The sequence below is a fragment of the Spea bombifrons genome, chromosome 2, assembly GCF_027358695.1.
Source record: "Spea bombifrons isolate aSpeBom1 chromosome 2, aSpeBom1.2.pri, whole genome shotgun sequence".
Classification (NCBI taxonomy): Eukaryota; Metazoa; Chordata; class Amphibia; order Anura; family Pelobatidae; genus Spea; species Spea bombifrons.
Window position 1 is genome coordinate 132550618 of NC_071088.1, and position 25992 is coordinate 132576609.

Consider the following 25992-nt stretch of genomic DNA (forward strand, 5'->3'; position numbering starts at 1 on the left):
CAAAAAAAAAACTCATTATAGAAAATGTAAGAAAAGTTGTTTTATTGTATTTTATTGAGCATCTCAATATTTCTAACAATACTTAAAAACTGACATCTGTTTTTTTTTTGTTGTAAAGTTAAAAATATTTCACGTTCCCTCACGATTCGTTTAAATAAGTGAGTGCCTAGGCCGGGTTAAAAGTCATATAATTTATTTTATTGTAGTTTCCCCACATATAGAAGTTTTGGGTAATTAATGGGTTTTTGTCGAGTAAATTTTAGAATCAGATTATAGAATGATGCATAAAAATCACAACTCAAAACCGGATTAAATTAATATATGTCATGTATGTAAAACAGGAATAAGTTTAAATGCATCATCTTTTATTTATTTATTTATTTATTTATTATTTTTCCATTTTTTTTGCCAATGTCCGTAGAAGACTTTACAGGACAATGCGGTGTTATGGAATATTTTTTGTGCCACTTTATTATTATTTAATTATTATTATTATTATTAATAAAGCTACCTGTGTAAATATGTGGCAGATTACGTTCATCTGTCACGTGTGAGCATGTGAATTAAACCTGGACTTGTTCTCGCTGTATCATTCTTCGGGTATACTATTTGCAAAGGAAGCTTACTATTATTTGATTAATACAATCAAAGTACATTTTTTTTTGTAATGTAAAAATATAAGTTAAAACAATCCATTTTCTTATAATAAATCATTAAAATCTTTAGGTTTTTTTGAACACATGGAACATTTTATATAAAAAATTAAGCAGAATAAACTATGACACATTCATTTTCCCCTCGAGGATATAATTTTTTTTTATTATTGAATGCATTTTTCTTCAAAATATTTTTATTTACTCTGTAAAATAAGCACCACGTGGTTGGAAAGTACTATGAATGGATGAAAGGGGGGGGGTGTTTGTGGCATGCTGAGCGTTCATTCACGGTGGGTTTAGACCGTGTCTGTTTTCACTTGGTCGTTGTTATTTAAAGCTGGAGAAGGCTTACTTTTCGGACACTCGGTGCCTCCTTTTGATAGTTCCTGAAAGAAGAGTCGCGGCATCCACAGGGACATCAGAATCTGTTTATATTCCTTACGGAAATTTTGATTAAGTAGGCCGTATATGACCGCGTTAAGGCAACTGTTAAAATAGGCCATAAAGTAACTGACTACAAAGAGCCACTCCGGGATTTTGGGACCAATTTTGGATGGATTAATAGCCACCGCCAAGCCTATGAGGTTCAGCGGCGCCCAACAAAAGGCAAAAATCACAAATACAACAAACATTGTGAGAAAGTTTCGGAAATCACTTGGTTTCATCCTCGGTTTGGTCTCGGATTTCACTTTTCGTCTTACTTGTATCACCAAAATCCAGATACGAAGGTAGCAGAACGTCACCACAGTGATTGGCACAATGAAATGGATGACGACTACTGTGATGGTATAAGACGAGCTTGCGGTTTGAACAAAAGTGCACGAATAAATCCGGGGGTCGTACTCCAGCGAGCCGATGAAAAAGTTTGGAACAGTTGCCAAAACCGTCAGAACCCATATCAGACAGACGTATAGCATTGTATTCAACGCACTGAAGAGCTTATCGTAAACAAAGCTATGGCAGATGTAGCAATATCTGTTGATGGCAATCCCGGTGATGTTGAAGATAGATCCGATAACACTTAGGCCCATCACAAATCCACTCACTTTGCAGTGCGTGTCCCCAAGGACCCATCCATTTTTAAAAATTGCCACAAGCACCAATGGGAAGGGGTAAAGGGCAACAACAAGATCTGCAAACGCCAAGCTTACCACGAAGGCATTACCTGTAAGAAAACAAAAGTCACAAGATTAGAGTCCACATTTTCTGAAATCAAGAATAAGTGTGTAAGCTGTATTCCTAAATATAACATTCATTTTGAGGTTAAATGTCAGTCCTTCTGTAGGGTGAGAAATGATCAAGCGCAACCGAAACCATCAAAGACAATTGTTTGAAGTGTATGTTAACTTCCCTTTTTCTAAGCTACAAAAAAAAGGGACTCGGAGAAAAGGACAATTAAAGACTATATTCTGAGTGAACCATGGGTCATATGTATCTCTTTTAGAGCATGTTTAAAGAAAGTCTTATTCCCAAAGGTAGCAGGAAAATGACAAAAAGATATATAGTTACCAAATAAAACTGGAAAACCAAACTCCCTATAACAAAGTTCTAGAATCAAAACAATGACTACTGTTTATTAATTTAAATGATACACCATCACTATACAAACCTAAACAATATAGAAAAACATATTTATGGGAACATTGAGGAATCAATTGAACCAACCTATTATTTATAAGTTACCAAGGTGGAAAAAATGATCTTCAGTAAACCAAATCCCCAAAACACCTATAAAGTTTGTGTGTGTCCTCCTTGGGTGGGATAAATGATGATGATCTAGGTCAACCAAACCAGGAGGACAAGTGTAGAGCCTCTTGGTGAAACAAGGACATTTTCAGACAGTAGAACATGTATTATTTTCCTTAATCAAATATATTCCATATGCTGTCACATTCATATTTTGGGAAAATCCCATGAGTGGTAATGCAACATTTAATTTGCCTTGATATATAGTAATAGAAATTTAAGGTATTTAAGTTGATTCACTAAACCTCAGATGCTGGGGACCAAACATGGAAGATAAAACTAGGGGAAGACCGTGCTCAACTTGAGTTGCACTAAAATCACCAAGGTGGAGTTGATTTAAAGCTGAATATTTACTTGCATTAATTTGATCGGAGCTGAGTGGAAATCCTTTGGATTAACTCACCATAACTAAGATGGCGGAAAATATATCTTGAATTTATCTCTTCTGTCTAGCTTACATCATCCATGTTATGGACATAATCTCAAGGTTTGTCTATAGAAGTTGGCCATAGATTAAAGGCTGTCCATTGGTCACATCAATGCATAAGTGCCAACAATAAGCAAAAACAAATGTCCATTAACAGTATATAAGAAATTAAATCAGGAGGGAAATGTCATCTTTTTTCTTCTCTACATTTCTGGAGTTCCAGCTCATGATAATGTTTTGATCATCACTCGTATATTCTTTCTGGCTACAGACTAGTCACCTGTTATCAACATGTTATTGTATTATTTTAACAAAAACAGTATGGGAATAAATCCTTGAAGAGTTTAATGAGCGTCAATCAAAAAAGGACATTGTTCTAGAAGTTTTGTGGTTTGTTCAGATGCAGCTTTGAAAACCTAAGCCATGCTGCCATGTACTTTTTAGATAGAAGAGGTCCTGGCAACCCTTTATCGCCAGGAGAAGGATAGGAGAAGAAGCTTTTATGTATGATGGGGAAATTGAGACAATACCCCACTGGGGTAAATCAAGCATGTTTCATGAGAAACATGCTAGTCTGGATCCTTGGAGAATGTTAGGGGCACATAAGGCAGGCTTATGACATTTGAGAGAATAGTACTTAATTGATATGTACTTCAAGGCAGCTTTATCTCCAGAGGTTAAGGGGGGGGGGATTTTATAGGATGAGTTAAATATCCTATAAGTTTAAAGCAGTAGTTGCAAACATGAGACAAACAAGACAACGAAAAACCCATTAAACAGAACACGCCTTGGAACTGAGGTGTTGGAACTTCAGTTATTTTACAAAAATAAAATAAAAATAAAAAAGAGATGTTTCAAAAAAAAAAAAACAACAAAAAAAAAAATAATAAAAAATAAATAAATAAGAGGTAATACGTTTGTCTCCAGAGGACTGTATCGTATAAATGATCTGCGACATGAGAAAATATATAGTGTACTTTGTGTATGAAGAACCCAGTAACATGGAGAGCGGCACTTTGACTTTAGCTCTGTTCTGTGATCTCTGTTGTGATGTTACTGTTTTTAAAGCCCTGTAGGATTTTGGTCTTTATCCACTGGTCTTTTTTTGCGTACGTTAAAACTCTAAAAGACTCGCATTGGTAGAATAAAAATTGTACCTGGCATTTATTTTTCATCTATTTTTATAGGCTGCACTGGGAATGCATGTTATAAGAACTGCAATAATTTGAAGATTTTGATGCAAATTTTGATTTTATGCAAATTTTACATCTGCTTTCATACTTATTCACTGCAAAATCTAAAAAGAACGGACATTCGCAAGACTTTACACCATGGCTGCATCCTTTCTGATTTCCTTTAATGTGTTTTTACGTAGTTGGCATCTACTCTCACCATCTAACTTTCCTTTTTCCACTTTAGGTGGTGGAAGTTATAGTTTGTGATAGAGGAATATTGATCGTATTGTCCCCTCAAAACACTAAAGTATTGAAAGAAAAAAAGTCATCATAAAATGTATATTTTTTTTTAATTTAAGTCTGTCCTTTTCTGCTCTAATTGAATATTTTGTAAATATAATTATCCACAGGCATTTCATACAATACTGTGAAAACAAAATGTGAATGCGTTTTCCACACTTGTATTTTATATTTAGTCACCGTTTGATTTCTGAAGAATGTTTATTGGTTTCTGCTAAAGAAAAAGATGAAAAAAAAGCAAACTGTGTTAATTTTACATTTATGTGTACACAATAAAAGTGAGTTTAATAACATAGGGGGTTTAATCATTAGAGTTCAATTGAACTAACTTGCTACTTTATGCATCCTCCGATGATTTTCGTCTGTACTTCTCATGTGCGTTTGCCCAAGGACTGCCCCATCCTCTGGAGCATCCAACTTATCCGTCTCTGCCCCTGCTTCCAGTCCACTAAAAGATGCCCCATGGCCCACTTCTTCCGAGATGCCTATCATTGACATATTAACTGCCTTCCTTCCAGTGGCGCCCAATCTGTGCTACCAACAAGGAACCTAGCTAGACACGTTGGGCAACCAGAACCAGAAAAGGCTGAGGCTTAGCAGGTCCTATAGAGTTATTAACACAGTAATCCTGCATGGATTAATGAGACAGTAAAGAAGGGGAGTCTTCAATATTTTGTAGAACCAAGTGTGGCTGATCCTTTAATTTAACATAAAGCAGATCCTAAACCTGGGACAATCATTCATTAGGCACATGAAAAGACCCCTCTTTTCATGTGCCTAACACATCAACTCAAACTAAACATATTGAATATAATAAAAATCAATGTATTGCAAATTCTTCTCAATTCGTTCATGATGTCACACTCTACTCATATTAAGTGTTGGCGTCACATTTTGTACAAAGCATATTTCAACAGGCACTGCGTATTTGCAGCCAATGAAGTGCCAATCAGGCCGTACCCCATGTGCAAAACCCCTGGTCAAGTCTGCATATACCACACAACACTGTGGTGGGGAAAATAGGGAGTTAAGATCTTCTAAAATGATCTACCAACCATTGAACTTCAAGACACAACCTTGTTGTCCAATGGGAAAAAGAACGAGTCTGAACAGCCAATCAGAGCACTCTCCATAAGCCCTCCCACACTTCCTGTCTGGGCGCAGATGGGCACCTGGAGCGAGGAGCCGGCGCCGCACAAGATCTATCAGGTAACATCCATACCTGTTGGAGAGCGGCTGCTCTCTGCTAGTTTCTAACTGACCCTCATATTACTCAAATGCAGCACAGGTTATGGCGGTAGTGGAGACGCTCAGGCTTCTACAAAGGCTCAGGGCCCCGCACTACTCTGGGGCTCAGGAGAAATCGCTCCATATGCCCCTTGGTGAATCCAGCCCTGATTGTACTGTGTCCTACGGTGCTGATTATTTTTATGTTGTCATGGTGTTCATAAAATGTATGTTCTCGACTAGTGATTTTTTCTTAATATTCCACGGCAAACTCTGGATACAGCCCATGGAGTTGCTGCAAGTCAAAAAAACTGATAGATTTTATAAAATAATACAAATAAATCTGTTCATACCGGTTCATCTATTCGGAATGCCTGAGCCTAGGGATACTTTTGTTGCGTTTATATGCGATTACAATTCTTCTCACGTTCGTCTGTATTTTACTTCTCAGCTTTTAAATAAAGGAGAAAGAATTAGTCCTCGTCGTCATTGTTTAGCGTGAATGAGGGGAAAATTGCTGTGTTGCATTTCAAAGACTAACATGAGAAGATTCTCATGAAGAAGAAGCGTGAGTGTATGTAGAGACGGAACAGAAATGATTCTCTTTTTCAACGTCGATAGTGCCTTTTATGATTCAAGCAGCTATCGCTGCTAACAGGTTCTGCTGTATTCATTCCTTCAAAACCCAAAATGTTATTAGAATGCCAGGTACTATACATGTTTCATTCTAAATCACAGTAATAACTATTTCAGAAAAAATATACGGTAATTTGCTATTAAGAAAGGGTACATTGTATAGTTATGGTACCTCAGAAATATATTATTATATAATAATACAATATTATTTGAACCAAAAAATATTATCCAGAATTTCCAGCGCTCTAAGCATGAAGATTATTTTTGTCTTCAACATGAAAAAAGACATAAACTGAAAATCCCAATATTAGAGTCAATTAGACTTTGGAAAAATCTATACGTTTTGACCCCATAAATGGGTCCATCCAGTCTGGTTGCTTTCAAACCAATATTAGAGTTGTTTTTTCTAGAACACAAATGTGGATTTTGCCATATTGGTACCAGAAAAAGATTGTCCAAAGATGTTTATGACACGTCGAGGGGGAGGCTTGCTGGTCTTTCGTAAAACAGAAAACAAGTGGTTTGGTGAACGAAATATGTTTCTGGGTACCTGGTTTTCAGGGAGTATGGATTGTAAATCGTAATTCTGAATAGTTATGCTAGGTGATAACATAAGGAACCCATATATTTCACATCATCTCATTATAAGTAGTTGACTTCTGTCTATATTTAAGGGCAGTGCAATTTCTTTGTCAACTTCTCTAGCTAAGTTGAATAATTTGTAAGGAGAGGGGAATGTGTTTGTATTTAATGTTCATATCAGACCGGAAGCAGTGACAGTAGATGGCTTGACTATATGTTACAACTCCACTCTAGCATCAGGTAGTGGAAAAGTAGGATCCCAAAACCCAAGTAATGGATGCTCACATTCCCAGCCCCAGCACCAGACACAAGCCAGACATCTCCAACCACATGTCTCCTTAATCATATCCCATTTTACCAAGTCTCCGTCATCTATTTTTATTCTTACCCTTTCATCTTTAATCTCTCCTTCTCCACAGGATACTTCCCGAGTTCCTTCAAGCATGCCACCACAACCCCACCAGTTGATCAAACTGCCATCTCAACTCTATAGTTGCCTCCAACCTCTGTGTTTGCATACCCAGCTGAATAACTTTCTTGATTTCAATGCTTTACTAGACTTAACTATGGATAGTACCCTACTGGGAACTCTCTTATTAGTGCTTTTAACTATGTTTCCACTGGGACGCAGTTCTGTGGCTGGTCCACCTCAACCATTTGCACTTTTTGCCCCACCTTTGGTTTCTGTAAGTTGAAATTGTTTTGTGATCTGGTCCGGACTTTCCATCTGGCTCACCAGGCAGATAAGTTGCTGTAGCGTGCATCCAGCGGCTGGAAATGCCCGGCTCCATCCTACATTAGCATAAAAACGAATGTGCGGCCTCACAAATCCATCTGTCAGCTACACTTTATCAAGCGGCCATCAGGCTGCAGCTGGCCTTAAAGTTCCAGGGCCCCCTCGGCATCACAAGTCTGGCCCTGTATGTGATCCTGTACACCCATAGTACAGCCCTGTGGAATATGAAGGCACTATATACGGCAATAAGTAGTCTCTGTACAGAGTTTCTGTAGCCATTTGCATTGTGTGACACTTATGTTGTGTGATATGTTGTCACACATGCCACACAGCGTGCATCGCTTTGTCAATTAATGGATATTGGTTCCTGTTCTCTTTGGAAGGAGTTATATCCCTGTAGGAATTACTATCAAACAGGATGAAATTGTGATGTTTCCACGGTAGCTTCCAAGGGAACTTACTTTTCCTCCAGCTCTTCTTATGTGACTCTTTACCTTTCTCTATGAGCGTCGGTTCGTTAAAAGGTACCACGGATTGCTTTGGACTCTTCTTCAAGTCAGAAATACGCAGTAACTGACTATTTGTGTCACGTTTATATACCCGCTGATAAAATCATTACTGTGCATTCATTAGAATTACCTGCCACTTTTTTTACTTACCAAATACATATTTTTTTTCTTTTCATTTGAAAATATACTAAACAAAAGTTATATTATTATAGCATCCCAAACACTAGTAATGGTATAAGAACTAAAGAAGAACTAAAGAAGTCCCAAAAGGTGAGGTTTTTGCTGAAACCGTTCGCCTTTAGTTCTTTTAGAAACGCACATCTCAAACGATCCAAGAAGAATAATTATAAAAACACGGAGATAGAACTGGAATAAAAGAAAAAGACGATTGCCAACTAATAAAGTCACGAACACGCGTGAAGCATGAATGATGATGCATGGCGTAAGCTGTTCTGTGGCTGTGAGTGATTGCCACCACTGAACCGCTTACACTACAAACCATCCACTCATGACTATCTGTATCAACCAGATCAGGTCTGCTGCATGATTCGTGAATAGTTTGGGCTTCTGTGTCCGGATCTAGAGAGGCGGCGTCCGGTAATATATTTTTTGAAGATGTAACTATCCCTCAGTTTCTCATCCAAACTAATTCTGTTTTGAGCTCAAATACGTTGAGTAGAGCATGCGCCACTTTGGATGGTTTGACATTTTATCGTTGGCCGTGGTACTTGGTGCCGCTGGGTCTTGTAATGAATTCCCTACATGTTTCACGTATGGGATTAAACTGCTTCTGAGCCTTTTGGCTATGAGACGGGGAAACACTTGGTCAATCTTTTCCCTTCACATTGGATCTACCCATTGGAGCACAGATCACCTCGGTCCTTTCAACCACACTTTCTCTATCTCTCTCTCTCACCAGCCCTGGTCTTTTGGCTGACAGGTGAAGGATACATTTTTATAACACCAACCAAGCAGCTGGGACAGAATTTTTTTTTTTGCCATTTTTTAATCAGTTTTAACTCACGACAGCTCCAAAGGTCCCCAATTTTGGCGAGTCCTATCTTATTTTACACGGCTGTATTTCTTACCATGGTGCCGAATCAATGGGGCGGCGCTGTCTTTTAACCCATTGAGACTCTCCTGGTATTTAAAGCCCTCTCTGGACACCGTTAAAGAGTGGTGGCTCGGGATCCTTACCTTCTTTGACCTTCAAACAATAAACTTTTCCGCTAAGAAGCTTTGAACGTCACACTAACTCCGTATCACATTCCAGCGCTCGTTTTATGTTAGCGTGTACAAATATATTTTGTTTTCTGCGCAGAAATGTAGGTTTATCATGAGTTTCAAAGATTTCACTATTCATACCTCAAGCTAAATATTTTGTCCATTGAAGAATCAATCAGAGGGCTGGAGATAACGGCATTATACAGAACGAGTCATTCTGTTTCTGTCAGCGTAATATTTTAGTTGCATTATTTTAGCCTTTCCAGCGAGTTTTTATACCGATATATATTTTATCTTTCTGTAGGGCATTATGGTGTCTTGATCCAGCGCTTGTTGCCTGCCAATCCCCACCAGTTATCTTCCTTTAATCCTTTTCTTGAGGCTGATATAAAATAACTTACATTATGCTTTTTTTTTCTCCCCCTCCCCTCAGCATTCTCATGTCTGCAATTTAACATTTTTCAAAAAGATTTTGCCCTAACATTTGAATTCTATTTTTCTCTGAAAAGGCATTTTTAGCGTGCCGTCAACATTTTGCTTACTGTGCATTTTTGTATAAACGCGTCTGTACTTTTTATTCTATAAATTAATAAAACATTGGGCCGTGTTGTATTCATTGAGATTATATTACGTAGAGGCCAATCAGGCACCCGTAATCTGTGTTTATGTGCTTGTTAGGGTGTGCTTCCCTTTTTATATATTTTCTGTGCATATTTTGAGGCCCTGATCGTACATCTGGGTTAAGTCACCCCCCCCAAAATGGTATTTGATTATGCGTGTTGAAAGAGCTATACGAGCGACTCCATTGGTCGCCAGTAGGGGGCTCATCTGCCATCTACCAATGAAGTACAGGTGTGCCTGAATAATTTAATTTAAGTCAAATATTTATCATTTTTAAAGCGCGACACCTTCAGTGCTATTTATCCAGTTCCTGGAAATACCCAAAAAGTTCATTTCTAGATAAATTGTGTTCAACGTTATTTAAACAGTGTGGATTTTTTAAGGTTTTTTTTTAATTTTTTTTTATAAAGCTGGGCCTATTGTATGAATGTCTCAATTATATTATTATAAATGATATTTAATCAATTATATTATTATTAATTATATTGAATCAATTATATTATTATAAATGATATTTAATCAATTATATTATTATTAATTATATTGAATCAATTATATTATTATAAATGATATTGAATCAATTATATTATTAATTATATTAAATGTCTCCTTCAATATGACCAGATGTTGACACACAACCTATAATAATAATAATAATATATATATATATATATATATATATATATAATCTAGATAAGTCTACCATTAATAGTCACCCAAGATCATTTTATGTCATCTTGTACCATTTACCGCATTTTTTCCCCAATCTAGTTTGCTTTGGGACATAACGGGGTCTTTAGTTGAAGTTGATACCTTTTATTGGACCATCACAGAAAACGATGTAAAGCTGCGTAAACTCACAGGTCTCTTCTTAAGATGACACCCGATAAATGTGTGTTGATGAAAAAGTATAGAACAATTTACCGGCAATTTAGAAAATAAATAAGAAAGGAAGAAGTGCTCAAATATAATATTGAATACTTTATTGCGATTTTAGTAAATAATTGTTTTTGCATTCCAGGCACAATTTCTCAGCAAAACATGAATCCATAATGTCCTCACAGAATTAGGCTCCGTTACGAATAATTATGTATGATTCAGGTGTATTTGAAGTAAAATCAAGAGAAATAATTAATTACAAAGGTTTATACAACTCAAGCCGTCCAGAGAATTCCATAAAAATTAATTTGGTGAAAGTCATTGCTTATATTAACGCGGTGTAAGAACGGGATGAGTAAATATTAATGAAGCGAACATCAAAATGTTTCTCATCGGAAAAGCAGCTTCTATCATCCTTGAGCCAGATGCTCACCGGTTTCAGCGACCACAAATCTCTTTGTTAGAGTGACCTGTCATTTCAAAATGTTTCCTCATTTCCACTGAAAAGTCTGCCGACCCTCTCCGGCTTGTTCGACCATAACGTCTAAGACAATCTCTCCATTGAGTCTGGGTGGCCAGGCATGCTTGCTAGCAAGTGTTGGAGATGAGGGCAAATCTGGAGTCCATGATGCCCAAGAGCATCCATCATTACATGTAGTAAAAGGTACAACACACGATTACAGATTAATCGGTGGTGCCACTCCTAACACCACTTGGTCCCAATAAAGCGTCCACCATCTTTTCAGCACCAGGGATACGGCTGGGGTAGCCATTGCACTGGTCCATTGCGCTGAATATTGTCCATGGTTGAGGACACATTTTTTATCCCATGTGTTCTGTTATCTCTGGGGATTCCATTACATACTCACCATGCATTCTACTTTCCATACCTGTTTATCTGCTCATGTTGCCACATTTATTGTAATCATATTCGTCGACACACATAGACCTAGACCTTCCTTCCTGCAGAGTGGACGCAGATGTTCAGGCCTCTCAGTGAAACCATTAGTCTATGAGAACTCTTTGAGAAACAATCCTGATTGCAGCCTTCAGAACAACCTTTTTCTATCTGGTTGAAGGACACGGTCTTCACTCAGCCCCAGTCTCTTTCTAGCTACCCCTAATTAAATGCACTTACACTATAACTGCCATAAAATATTACATTTTTAAACCAACCCTGGTTGCCTTCTCATTTTGGGTCTCTTTAGATCTTTTTAACTTGTTCTACAACTGGTGCAAAATCCAGGGTTCATTAGGTCTACAGCAAGGTCAAGAAAACATCGACAATATTTTATTCTCCTTTTTGTGTTGCTTTGGTTAATTTTTTTACAGTATTTCTTTATTTTAAAGATTTATGCAAGCAGAACCATGTAACATAAAATGAAAAATCCCCTTACCGACAATAAATTATTTTCTGGGCAAGCTGGCAGAAGCAGCTCTGCCCTTTTATTTCCCTCTTCTATTAAGATTTTCCGTTTAACGTGCATAACGTCTATGATCCTAACATTTTTCATTCTAATTTATGAAATGATTACCTCTGTATTCCTAAAATAACATTAAATATCAAGTTAAAAGGTGAAAAAAACACTTCAATCCAGAATATTCATGTCAATAAACCATAAATCCCATTAAAGGTACCCAAGATAATGTCCTGTCTTCTGCTTCTTCAGTGGTTGGCATACATCTATCTATAAAAGTTTGACTTAGCCTCATATTAAAGCAAACTGTCAATTCTTAAATGGTCAAAACAAAACAAAACACAAAATAACCTATTTCAACCCGTCTGATGTCACAAAAATAAATTGGATTGTCCTTAGATATATTGCTTAGCCAACCATAGAGTTCCTTGAGTTGCTCTTATGCCAGGGCTCGCTTTCTGTCCATTTCCCAAGCTCCGTTACCTTATATTTTTGACAATTCGTGACAGTCTGAATGCAAGTGAAAATATCTTAAATTCCCTAAAGGGTCCATTATTAAGGTAAAAAAAAGCAGAAGAAGAAGAAAAAAAAGTACATCGTCCGTTCTCTCGAGTGCGTCCCTTTGTACTCGCACTCAATACTTTACTTTTCTGTAATGTGCGTTGCAGCAAGGTTGGAGGAAACGCTTTCAGAAAAATACTTTTATTGGTGTTGTGATGGATTGGAAGGGAAATCTCAGTTCACGTCCCGTATGAGGTCATTAAGAGAGTTGCAATAACCGAGGCTACGTGACTTTTCCTTTGTCTGCGAAATTTATTGCACGCAAAGTAATGTAGGTGTATCCTATAAACTAATTATATGATTACATATAACACTCATAAAAAATAGTCTCAATTAAGTTATCCCATGGCGTTCTGGATATGCGTCATTCCATAGAATATGCAATTATAGTATAATAATTTTATAGTATAAAAATAACTTACAAAGCGTTACATGCGATACATATATACTATATAAGATAGAATGAATTAGATGTTGGTGAAATTAAAATTGAATGATTGTCATGTCCTCTGCTATCAAAATAGTTTATAGCAAATATAGCATCCTTGAGGTCTTCGATATATCGATTTTAACCCCTTAATGACAAAGCCTCAAAATGCATTGTTTTCAATGGGTTTAGGGACCGCCAATTGTCCTTAAGGGGTTAAAAGTCCTTAAACTGCTATTTCGTTCTCCTTGCCCTCCCTTCTATTTCTTTTTTTTTTTTTATTGCTTAAACTTTTTTTTAAACTTTTAATCCACATGAGAGCCACAGAGTCACTGCCAATTCCCCATTAGTAGTTAATAATCTCATGTAATTGTATAAAAAAGGGAGATTACAAATAAAATAAAGAATACGCATGGAAGAGAATAGATATGGCTGTTATTGGCATCAGGTAGGATGAATGCATTATGTACGGAATGACTTTCATTAGAAGCGAGAAGCCAAGCAAGGAGACAAAGTGTGTATTCAATATGAATGGACACAATTATACTCGTTCGATGCATTTTCCGGTGTTCTCGATATTTGTTCTCTTCCCATCCACAATATCCTTTTTTCTTTTGCATGATACGTGAAAAATAACAGAAGGTCAAAGTATCACATCCACCTACATACTGAATAAGTTATGTGAAAACAAACAAGGTTAAGAGCATCTACAACCTTAACCCCTTAAGGACAATGGGCGGTCCCTAAACCCATTGAAAACAATGCATTTTGAGCCCGTACATGTACGGCCTTTGTCATTAAGGGGTTAAAAATGTTATGTTAGCTAGTTTAAATCTTGAACAGAACGTTGTCCTTCGGGATTCTTAATTGGTGGCATTCTGTAGAGTTAGAAAGACAAAGATGGCACATATAAGCTGTTTGGGGGAAAAAATGGCACAGGCATGCTGTTTGGGGGCAAAGTGGTCATTATGTTATTCTTATTGTAAACATTATTCTTTGAAAAGGGTTTGCTGGTTCACAGGGCACTCACTAATGGTTGGCCATTAATGTATACAAAAATCCTAGTTTTCATCGCTTATAGCAAGAGTGGTGCGGATTTCTTTGTAGTTGTATTAATGGTAATTTGTTTTAAATACACTACCGAAATACTTCATTTAAATGATGAGTGTCCCCCGGGGCGATGTTTTAAAAGGAGTGTTTGCGTCTGACAGATTGATAGATACGCAGCCATTTAAAAGGCGAGGGTATGTGAGTGAGTGATATAGATATAGACAGTTTAAATGCGTTAATAGGCAGACCAATATTTGTTATTGACCTTGTCTTGTCTATGACATCTCCTACAGAGGACTAGGGAGAGGATTTACTCATGAATAGTGCAAAGCTGCTGAGCGTGACCTTATGTCCGTGTCAATAAAATGCGCGTAATGTTGTCCACAAAGGACGATGGTCACAGAAACCATAAAGGAACTTTATACATGCGCATGTTTTAGCGGGCCAAATGCACAGAGAGATAGGACCGAGGAGAAACGTGTGAAGGTTTACCACCTTCCTCTGTATTCTACTCCTATATAAATAGGTCTGATTATGAGACTAAGATCCAGATCCCCCGCAGCGATGCAGAGGACCTGGATCCTCCTGTGTTAACCCCCTCCCCCCCACTTACCGGTGCTTCTGAGTCCCCGGTGCTTAGTCCGGGCTGCGTGTAGAGCTCTACGCGATACAATCGCGTAGAGCTCTACACGCTTCCCGGACTAAGCACTGGGGACCCAGATGCAGGGGACCTGGATCCTCCTGTGTTAACCCCCGACCCAACTTACCGGTGCCTCTGAGTCCCCGGTGCTTAGTCCGGGCAGCGTGTAGAGCTCTACGCGATTCGCGTGGAGCTCTACATGCTGCCCGGACTAAGCACCTGGGGCTCAGATGCAGGGGACCTGGACCCTCCTGTGTTATGCGCCCCCCCCAACTCAGAAGCACCGGTAAGTTTGGAGGAGGGAGGGGGAGTGTTAAATGGGGGGTGTAAGGCATTTCTGGAGGCAGAGTGCTCTGTGAAATGCCTTTTAACTCCTTAAATGCCACTCTGCCTCCTGAAATGCCTTAAACCTCCCTATATGCCACTCTTCCCCATAATATGCCTTTTAACCCTCTAAGTGCCAGATAGGGTTAAAAGGCATATAGGGTTAAAAGGCATATCATGGGGCACAGTGGCATATAGGGTTAAAAGGCATATCATGGGGCACTGTGGCATTTAGAGGGTTAAAAGGCATATCATGGGGCACAGTGGCATATAGGGGGTATAAGGCACTTCTGGGGCAGATGTGCATAACTGGGGGGGGCAGGTTGGAAAATAGAAGGAAATAAAACCAAAATATTTTTCTCAAGCATACCTTTTATTAAAAAAAGTGTTTAAATGAATTAACATTTACTGGTAAAACTTTTTTCCTATGGGGTCGTCTTATATTCAGGCTTTTTCTTTTTTTCCTAAATTAATATTAAGATTTGGGGGGTCGTCTTATAATCGAGCAAATACGGTAATGTATATATGAAGATCTTTGTGCAGTATCCCAATGCCCCCATCAGAATATTCATGAATAGTCCCCAGGGGTGCAGAATAAGTGATACAATATTGCATAAATGCATGTGGATATGTGACTTTGTTACAAGGTCAACTGGAATATTTTTTTTATTTATTTGTCATTTTATTTATCCTTTTATATTATTTTTTTAAAATGTAAAAGAATCTTCACATTCACACCATATATTGTTTTCCATTAATATGTTGGTTAATAAGGATGCATACACAGTGTTTGTATATCTACGTGATTATAATGTTCTTATTTTTTATATCTTACAGAAAATGTTTAGTACATAACAGCTTTGTACCAAACAAAAAAGTATGGGATAGAGTCCCTAGAATGAAGATATTAACTCAGTGCCCAGCAGAGAAGAACCATTCGGCCCATCTAGTCTGCCCATTTTCCTTTAAGTAGTCTTTGGTCTTGTCTTAGATTCCAGATTTTTATGCCTGCCCCATGTATGTTTAAATTCCCTCACTGTATTAGTCTCAACCACTTCTAATGGGAGGCTGTTCCATTTATCTACCACCCTCTTAGTAAAGTAAAATGTTTTTACATTACATCTAAACCTCTGATTTAGATATATTCCCACGCCTGCCGCTAATACTCTTCTTGAAGGGCTGTTCTTTGTATCCGCCATTTGTAATCTACTATAAGTATACTTTAAAGTGTTTAATGGTTAGTTTACCTGTATGTATGTATGTATGTATATTTGTATGTATGTATGTATGTATGTATGTATATTTGTATGTATGTATGTATGTATGTATGTATATTTGTATGTATGTATATTTGTATGTATGTCTGTATGTATGTATGTATATTTGTATGTATGTCTGTATGTATGTATGTCTGGATGTATGTATGTATGTATATTTGTATGTATATTTGTATGTATGTATGTATGTATATTTGTATGTATGTATGTATATTTGTATGTATGTATGTATGTATGTATATTTGTATGTATGTGTATTTGTATGTATGTCTGTATGTATGTATGTATGTATATTTGTATGTATGTCTGTATGTATGTATGTCTGGATGTATGTATGTATATTTGTATGTATGTATGTATGTATGTATATTTGTATGTATGTATGTATGTATGTATATTTGTATGTATGCATGTATGTATATTTGTATGTATGTATGTATGTATATTTTATATGTATATATATATATATATATATATATATATATAATGCTTGCAACCTTTATAAAGCCTTTAAAAGCCATTACAGTCTTGATTAAGGCTGCAATAATTCGCTGAAACATTGACCACAATTATGTACAAGTCTCAATAAACATTTTACTTTTTTTAAAGTCCATATACTGCTATTTTTTTTGGTTGATATCCCTGCTTGAATGCAGGTGACTCAATTAAGTCTATCTTTAAGGCCAAACATTTTTTTTTATTACATTTTCTGCAATATTACAGACCATATTGGGGAATCATTTTTAAATTTTTACATTGTTTAAAGGAGAATCCTATTGTCACATATGGCACATTTACTGCGGCATGGATCGGTGCATTTCCATGAAACTGTTAAACAAAGCTCTTATTTTTTCTACTTTCAAATGTCATTACCAGACAAGCCATTTCATATTTATTTGTAAAAAAAAAACCGAAAAAAAAAAAAACCCTAAAAAATAAGTTACTAAGGCAGAATGGAAAAATATGCAATGTATATGTAAATGTTTATTTTTTTAAATTATTTGTAAATTATTTATTTACCACCAGCAATGTACGCGTTGTAATTAATAACTACATTTTTACAGCCTATTTTTGGATAAATTATTTAAATTGACTTTTGCCATTTAACTGTTTTTAATTAGTTTTGGAATTTCAGCCTGGCAGGGGTTGGGATCGATCTCTGCTCAATACAGAAGTGGCAAGTGAGAGCCTCACTGGTGCCCTCTAGTGGCTGCACGGCGCGGATATTATTACATTATATCCATCGTCTCTGCTTATTGCTCTGCTACATGAGAACAAAATCACACGACAGACACCTGTGCTAAAGCAGCATACAAGCAAAATAAAATACATTTATGCGAAGATGGGTCTGAACGTTACACTGCTTTGATTTGTGTTTTTTTGTTTTTGTTTTGACAGACAGTTGTGTTTATTCCAAGACAGACTATACATATGAAATGCGAGGCGACACAGTACACAACACAATGAAACAGCTGCTTCGATCTGTTTATTTATTGTCAGCGCAGGGTAGGTGCTGCTTTGGCTCACGCAAGTAAATCTTACAAAAGCACTAGGTCTGTATGGTTATGGAGAGCCAAAAGCTATAAAAGCCTCTACTAAGGCCCTGTAAAGCTCTGTTTTTCAAAACCTTTGAAAGATTCATGTTGGTTTCACTTTAAACCCCCGGATCAAATCTTCTAGAAGAGAACAGCCGCCTGCGCCACTGATTTGAAGGCAGTGGCACATCCTTGTCCCAACACACTGGAAGGTGGCTTCGGAAAGCAAAACGAAGATGCTACGGAGCAGATACTCATGGCCAAAAGAGGCTGGGGCATGGAAGTGACTTAACATACATGCCCTGCATGCTAGATCAGTCTGCACACGGAACAGAAGAAGAGAGACACAACACTCCTACAGAGATATGGTGTGGACAGGGGCACTGGCAAGCTGTTTGGGGGCAAAGATGGCACAGACAAGCAGTTTGGGGACTAATATGGCACTAATAAGCTGTTTTGGGGGCAGTGGTGGAACTGTGAAGTCTGTTGCCTGTGAAGTCAGGAGGCCACAGGGCAATTTTTGCACCAGGCCCTGTGGTTTCTAGGGCTGGGGAGAAGGTGCTCATGGTGAGGAAGGGCTGGGGAGTAGGTGCCGGTGGTGAGGACGAGGCGGAGGTGGTGAAGAGGTGATGGGGGTGTGGAATACGAGGTTATGACGGTGAGAATTTGTGATAGGAGGAGATGGGGTGGTTATGTTCTTAAGTCCTTATGATTGATCTAATTTTTATATTACATTTAATATCAAATTTTGTTTGGGGATTAATGTCGCCCTAATTTGATTAAGATTCAATTCATGCCCTACCCTCCGCTTTACAGAGCACAGCAACAAAAATTATACTAGCAATATAATTAATTATTAACATTATTAACATAATTAACATTAATTATACACTTGACTTGGACTTGTTAAAGACTAAGAGACACACAAAGACTAACTCACAAAGACTAAGAGTCACAAAGACGTGACATAGATTTCTGCCCCCTCATATATCTCTGGACCCTCTTTGTCGCAGAATATGTAACTACGTCTCTGATTATGATGTCAGGAGGGGCCAGGAAATAATTGCACCAACATTTTTCATTAAAACGCATGGGTTGTGATGGAAACCATACTCTGCCTCACTTTTCAATGAAAAAAGCAGCCTTTATTTACAATTTTACCTAAAAAATAAAAACTAATATCATTGTTTTAGTTTGCATTAGAGTGGAAAACGTATACATAGTCATCCATAATTGCCATTTATGTCTCATTCACCCCAAACCCCCCAGTAGATTGTACCAGCGTGTCTTAATGTATGTTAATTTATTGTCCTATTGTGATATCGCTGTATAATCTGCTGGCGCTCTAGAAATGAGAATGTAATATATTGTGATTTCTAGTAAAATGTAGAAACTGACATTATTTACTGGATTCTCAGCTATCCGTGAAACCTTCTGTACACTGGCGAGTGGGGCAGACAGCAATTACCCTCCTGGGCTGCTCAAAGTAAAGAGTAAATCCACCTGCTAGCTTTTTTTTAAGAGTTTTAATATTTTTTTTAGAATTTTTTTAGGAAATGTACTATCATTCTTAGCTTGGCTTCATGCATTTGGTGTTGTGGCCCTCCATGCAGATGGGTAAAAGGACATCTGGTTCTACGCATGGTGGGGAGTCTGGCTCAGCGAGTCCTTCACTGACCTGCCAAACCCGGTACGGCTCACCCACCACTTTCCATGATCTTCTCTCATTACGTTTCTTGAGGACATGAGGTGGTGAGCAGGAGAGGGCTGGTAGCCTAAGGCCTGGGGGGCAAGTCAAGTGAAGTGGCTCCACCCCCTCGCACTCACCTTTCACCCCTCACGCTGCTCCCATCACTATGCGGCCATCAGACTGCTAGAAAACTGATCTAAACGGCCGCTGGGTGCTGATGCCACCGGCCGGAGCTACTTTAATCCTTTTTTTTATTTATTTAATACGCCAGATCAGCTTGCCATATTAAAAATAAATAAATAAATAAAGTATTAAAGTAGCGCCGGCCGGCAGCATCAGCACCCAGCGGCCGTTTAGATCAGTTTTCCAGCAGTCTGATGGTCGCATAGTGATGGGAGCAGCGTGAGGGGTGAAAGGTGAGTGCGAGGGGGCGGAGCTTTCACCCCTCACGCTGCTCCCATCACTTGGCGGCCATCGCATACGGCCGTTGGGTGCTGATGTCGCCGGCCAGCGCTGCTTTAATACTATTTTTTTTTCATTTAATAGCCGATCCGGCTTGCCATAATAATCCAGCGGCCGTTTAGATTAGATTTCGGGTGGTGAGGACAGCCTGCGTCCCATCATGAATACTGTATATATGGTAATGTATACCTTCCGCTCTACACATTGACACCCCCACATTTTTGATTGACAGGAGCAGTTTCCAAGGTTATATGTTAAAGTAGCCAACAGGTTCTATAGATGACATCCCGCGCAATATAAGTGACATCTTGTCAAGGCAGGTTCGTCGGTGTCCAAAGCAATCTGTTCTTCAGGAATTCAATCAAACTTTCATCAATACAAGACCTTTAATATGTTACGGTCTGGCTCGATATTTCTCACTTGTCCACCATGCTCAGACTCAGAGATGAGTAACCTTTGTGACAGACATTTTACAAAGCGCACCGTAGGCAACTTCTACAAATGTTGTCATAGACACCTTCACCTCCATGATGCAATAAATCCATGAACGTCCTGGCTCAGATAACCTAGGTAAATACCACCGATTTCCTGAAATCAATAGAACAAATATCTATTTGGGAGTCAAATATTTATTATTAATCACAAAGGATTAAACATGGAATTTTTGTTGGGGCCTAAAATATAGAATAGGCTATTTTATAAAGTTTTGCTGCTGCTTTTCCGCCCTTCCTCAATGATTTGTTTCCATCACCCGTTAAATAATATAAAAACATTTCCCGTTTAATGCCAATTGTAAGGTCAGCTATGGGGGGAAAAAATAATTTCCACTGTAAATAGAATAAAATGAATTCTCTTCAGAACAATAGATGGTATCAAAATGTTTTATATTAAAAAAAAGATTAGAATGCTGTAGTGAACAGATAATCGCAGCGAAATGTCACACATGAAGAAGAACAAATTCTTTAGCTTAACTGCATTGACTTCCAGGACGGTACTACGTCCGCCATCCGCCATGTTTCCCAGGACACATATCATTTTTACATATTGCTGACCAGCCCAGATAAAATGCTGCCCTGCAGTATGGAGGATGTATATCTGACTAATTGGTTCCCTTCCATGAGTCTATACATCCTCCATGCTGCATGGCGGCATTATAACTGGGCTGGTCAACAATATGTACAAATGATGTCCGGGAAAACACGGCGGATGTGGTCACCTTACTTGGTAGTCACAACGGTGAAGTATGTTAGTATGTATTTCTCAGTAGCGCAGAAAAGGGGTTAACCAGGGGGGTTAACAGGGGGGGTTAACATCCCAATTACTTAGCTTATATTTAGCTTCAGGAACAAATTAGGATCCCCTCTGTAGTTTCCTTGCAAAGGGGGCTCCTGTAAAACCCTTTCTTGTGCCCCTCGTCTCCACATCCTGATGTTAAGGTGAGGGAAAGATAGTATGGGGGTCCCTACATATGCTTGTGTAAGTGTATCCCATTGAACTGTGGCCCCCTCAGTGGGTTCCCGAATGCCCAATACAATGATTTGGCCCTAATGAAGTGGGACAGGGCCTGCCACCTGTTTTCAGAGCATGCATTCCTTGGCCTAGGCCGAAATAGACTACTTATTATTATCCCATTTCAGACATTCCCCCTCGATTACCCATATGTTCTTTTTTCCTGTCCACCCCGATTTGTATCCGAAAATTGTGATTTTGCGGAGACTCGCCGCAGGACTCTTTAAAGGTAAGTACCGGGGGGGTGTGTAAATAATGGCGTCGTCGAAGTTTAAAATGACGCCCCCCCCCCGTCGGCCGGCCCTGGGTTCCAGATTATTGTTATTATTATCTTTTATTTATATAGCGCCAACAATCTATGCAGCGCTTAATACAATACATATATTCAAGGGGTCTGACAAGACGAGAATTGACCGACTAAGACAACCCGATGCATTAGACGGAGAGAGCCCGGCTCACAAGCTTACAATCTTGAGATGCAATATGTATGATAATAGATATGTGTTTTTAAGGTTACTGTAAATCCCATTACAGACAGAAAAAAAAATCCAGAGCTATAAAATACAGCTTTTTATACACTCCGTATAATCCTTAATCCCACCACAATGACAATCATGTCCCGCCACCTCTGTAATAAAATAAGATGTTAGAGCTCCTGACTCTATCACAAGAACGGATAATTTGGGCGAATTGCCACTGAAAAAAACGCCACCTTTTGCCCCCCCCTTCATAGTGAGTTCTAGAAGATCTGGCCACCCCTTGGCTTCGGCCAGGATGGGGAAAAAAAGGTCCTTTATCCCCAAAAAAGGATTGGAATGGAGTGAGCATTGAGCACATCCGTGGCATTGATGTCGGTGAGCACCACCAATCAGCGGCAAGGACTGTTGGACCATGGAGGAGGGCAGCCGCCGACACTAGAGCTGCAGCTTCTACCTTAAGTGTTTTATTTTTTTATTTCATTCATTTAAAGTGCACTCTTCTTTAGTGTAGGTGTCAGGTACATTAAACTGTCCCTTTAAATGGGACACTCAGCTTTCCCTTTAACCACTCGCAGTACAACACAAGAGATTACCACCCAGCAACGAAATGTTTCTTGTACCTATTTTTTTTATGAATCACTAATATCCAATTTAATTCTGCTTCATCGCCGTGTGGGTATTTTCTTGGCAGGATTCATTATTTTGCAATTATGCTACGTGTGGCACAAAGTAAAATAATTACAAGAAAAAGTCAAATGATTGCCAATTGCTCGGCTAACGAAAGCGTTGAACAATATCCCATTAAACAGTGATGTGGTTCCATTAAATCGAGGTAATTTTCTTATTTGTACAGGTTTGGAGCTTTTTTTTTTATGATGGCTGAAGTTCCGTGGTGTACGATGGGCATACTTATACATGGAGTCATTTCTAGACCAGAATGACCCGAGGCACAATCTTTTGAGCTATACATCTGCTAGCTAGTTCTATGAAATAGTGGGGGTTACCCAAAAAATGTAATTGATGTATAAAGCAAAGGCTCTCCGCTAGCTTTGTACTTGAAAGTGGAGAAGAACGCACTTCTAGATAGATAGTAACATGTTGAGGAACGCATGTATATTAGATGTCACATCACTCCCTCTGTTGGACCAAACATGGATCCCAAGCTGAATCCTCAAAGCCAACCAGAAATGTGTACTTTCAGCTTCTTCTTGTGCCGGTCACTTTTCCCAAAGACCTATCCGTATTATTAAATTAGTGTCGGGATTTGGGTTCCCGAGACTGGATCCACTGAAATCTTTCAGATCAACTGTTTTATAATGTTTACTATTAGTTAGTAATAATGCCTACTGCCACATGGTGTACTCAATGTCAGTCATCTCCAGCAAGCGCCGGGCCACCATGTCCTCGGGGGGGAGGCATAACGAGTCCCCACCCCATTCGAATGCATGGAAAGTGATTGCAATGGGATTGCCTTCCTGATACTAATTCACTGCTTTAAGCTTTAACCACAGAACTGGACCTCTGGAGCTGCAGCTTCTCCTAAAGCACATTGATGGTGAAGCTGCATGGGACACTGTAGCACTGCTTTAATATCCTTTATTTGCATAGACAGCAGGTTATACAAAAGATGCCGCTGTTATTGTGAGCTCACGATCTACATTTTTTGGAATCCATCCATGGGCATCCCTTTGGTATAGGCAAATAAAATACTACCCACTGTCCCACTTTGCGTCTGACAGTCACAGTATTGCCAATCTGTCCTGCTGAGCTCTACTGCTGTCTCACTTTTCGGGACAGAAGTATAACTCCTTGGGACAGAGAGATTCGGGACCGTGGGATTGTATTTAAATGCATATTTAGTGGATTCTAGCGTCGGGTTAGAAGGTGTTGGTGTTGCGCAAGATCATCAGAAAAATGGCGGCCTGAAACGATTTGCCACCCCGAGAACCCATTAAGTCGCACAAACACCGTACTACATTGCTGATTATGTATGCTGTATAAATACCACATGCAGATTATTTTTCATAGATAGACATTTTATTATGCTTTAATCTACGTAAAGAGAAAGGATGCACTCAATCGAGTAAGGGATATCTTTATCTCATTGGGTTTTTCAGACATTAATGGATCCAGGATTCTGGTAAAAATAAACTATTAAGGCACATAGCATTAACACGAGACAGGTATCATATTTATATATATAGGTTAAAAACTATTAAATTAATTTTTTTTGATAATTTTATATGATTTATTTATTGGTTGTCATGTGAATTGTTCAAGTTAATGGAGATTGAAGCTGCATAAAGTGCATATAAAGAGTTAATTATGAGCTTTTCTAAGGCAAAATAGGGATTTGACCATTATATAAAATTTTAAGACAATAGTAAAAAAAAAAAATGCAATATTGCTGCCCTGGCATACAGTTTGATGGCTGAGAATGATGGAGGTTGCAGTCCACAGCAACTGAGGTTGTTTTGCACTGGATCATAAGTGCAATCCGGCAGTCTTTTTTGCCTTTTTTATTGCTACATCCCCTGCCACTCTCAGTCAACAGCTGCCTGCCCTTGATGGGAGTTATACTGCAATGCTTATCCCAGTAACTGTAGCTACAGAGCTGGGGCTATAAAGCAAAAGCAGCGCAACTGCCCACAGCAGACACATGTCTGCAGAAATACATGAGACACAATCCCCTGTCATACCAGGGGAAAAAATCATTTATAATATCACACACACATTTATGACGTCATCATGCCGATGGATCAACTCCAAAACCTGTATTATACGCACTGGTCTGCCCTGGCATGGTACCAAGGGGCTCAGATCACAATTGCTTACACGTTTGCACCAACAAGGCAGGGCATCCCTGACCCCCCATCACACTGCTTTCCCAGTACCAAACCAGTACCAAATCTAACAATAAAGCCATGCATTCGCAAAACACACACTTTGCAACTTTCTAACAACTGGACACCTCTCTCCAAACCCATCACTGACACTATGTGTCCAACTCAAGAGCTCAAAAGTCTATATATCGCTTGAACATAATATATAAGCATATATATAATATATATATATATATATAATACATTTCAGCAGCGCACATGGGATTTAAATGGTTAAATGAGTATTGAGCAATATGAGAAATATCTTCATGTGACATCATATCAGAATGCAACGATGTATTGAAGATAACAACACACTCTGTGCAGTTTTGAGTTGGTGTTCATTGTGATTGTTCTCCCCCCTCTAGCGCCATCACATGCCGTAGCGCTGTACAGTGGGTCACACAAGGACATGCCATCCACAGCCCAGGCAAGGCATGTGAGCTGACAGTCTGTTCTCCCCTCTTCTTGGATAGATGCTACTATCACAGGTGGATGGTACAGGATAAGAAGACCTCACCTGAGTTCCTCAGCTTTCTGTTCTTCAGGACAGAGATGATGACCAGCAAGCTCCCCAAGATGTCCACCACTGTGGTGAGGATCAGCACGCTGGACAGAGCAGCCACCAGCAGAGCAGCCCTGGGAGCCTCAGCTTCCAAGTCCTCCTTGCTGCAGCAGTTTCTTGGAAGTGATGCATTTTGTACCATCTTTCCTCTCCTTGCCTCTCATCTCACATCCTTAGAAAGAGTTGGCCAGGAGGATGAGGACTTCTGCTCTCCTTGCAGAGTGTGGCACAGGTAGCAGGGATGCTCAGTGCTCTGACACATCCCATGGATGGAGGTAGGGTGGCAGGGGCTTCAATGATCAGCTGACTCTGGCTGACAAGTTAGGGCTGCCTTTTGTCAATGTTCAGGGTGTTAAAAGGAATGGTGGGGAGGGGGATAGGATGGATTGGGGGGAAAAAAAGGAAAGGAATAAAAGGAGATCAGATGCAGAATTGCAAAATCATCAAAAGTAAAC

At 38.8% G+C, this 25992-nt stretch overlaps 1 protein-coding gene across 1 annotated transcript; it reads right to left on the reverse strand.

Moving 5' to 3' along the window:
* Positions 1-518: 518 nt before the first annotated feature.
* MTNR1B (melatonin receptor 1B) lies at positions 519-25759 on the reverse strand. The gene is made up of 2 exons (XM_053456540.1): positions 25493-25759; positions 519-1821 (listed from the first exon to the last, which is right to left on the reverse strand). The coding sequence occupies exons 1-2, from the start codon at positions 25677-25679 to the stop codon at positions 953-955; spliced, it is 1056 nt and encodes a 351-aa protein (XP_053312515.1). The 5' UTR covers positions 25680-25759; the 3' UTR covers positions 519-952.
* Between the last annotated feature and the right edge of the window lie 233 nt (positions 25760-25992).

Excerpts from the sequence above, each read along its gene's own strand:
- MTNR1B (XM_053456540.1), bottom strand. The coding sequence starts at position 25,679 with ATGGTACAAAATGCATCACTTCCAAGAAACTGCTGCAGCAAGGAGGAC. Across the intron at positions 1,822-25,492 it reads CAGAAAGCTGAGGAACTCAG|GTAATGCCTTCGTGGTAAGC; the intron begins GTGAGGTCTTCT and ends GTTTTCTTACAG.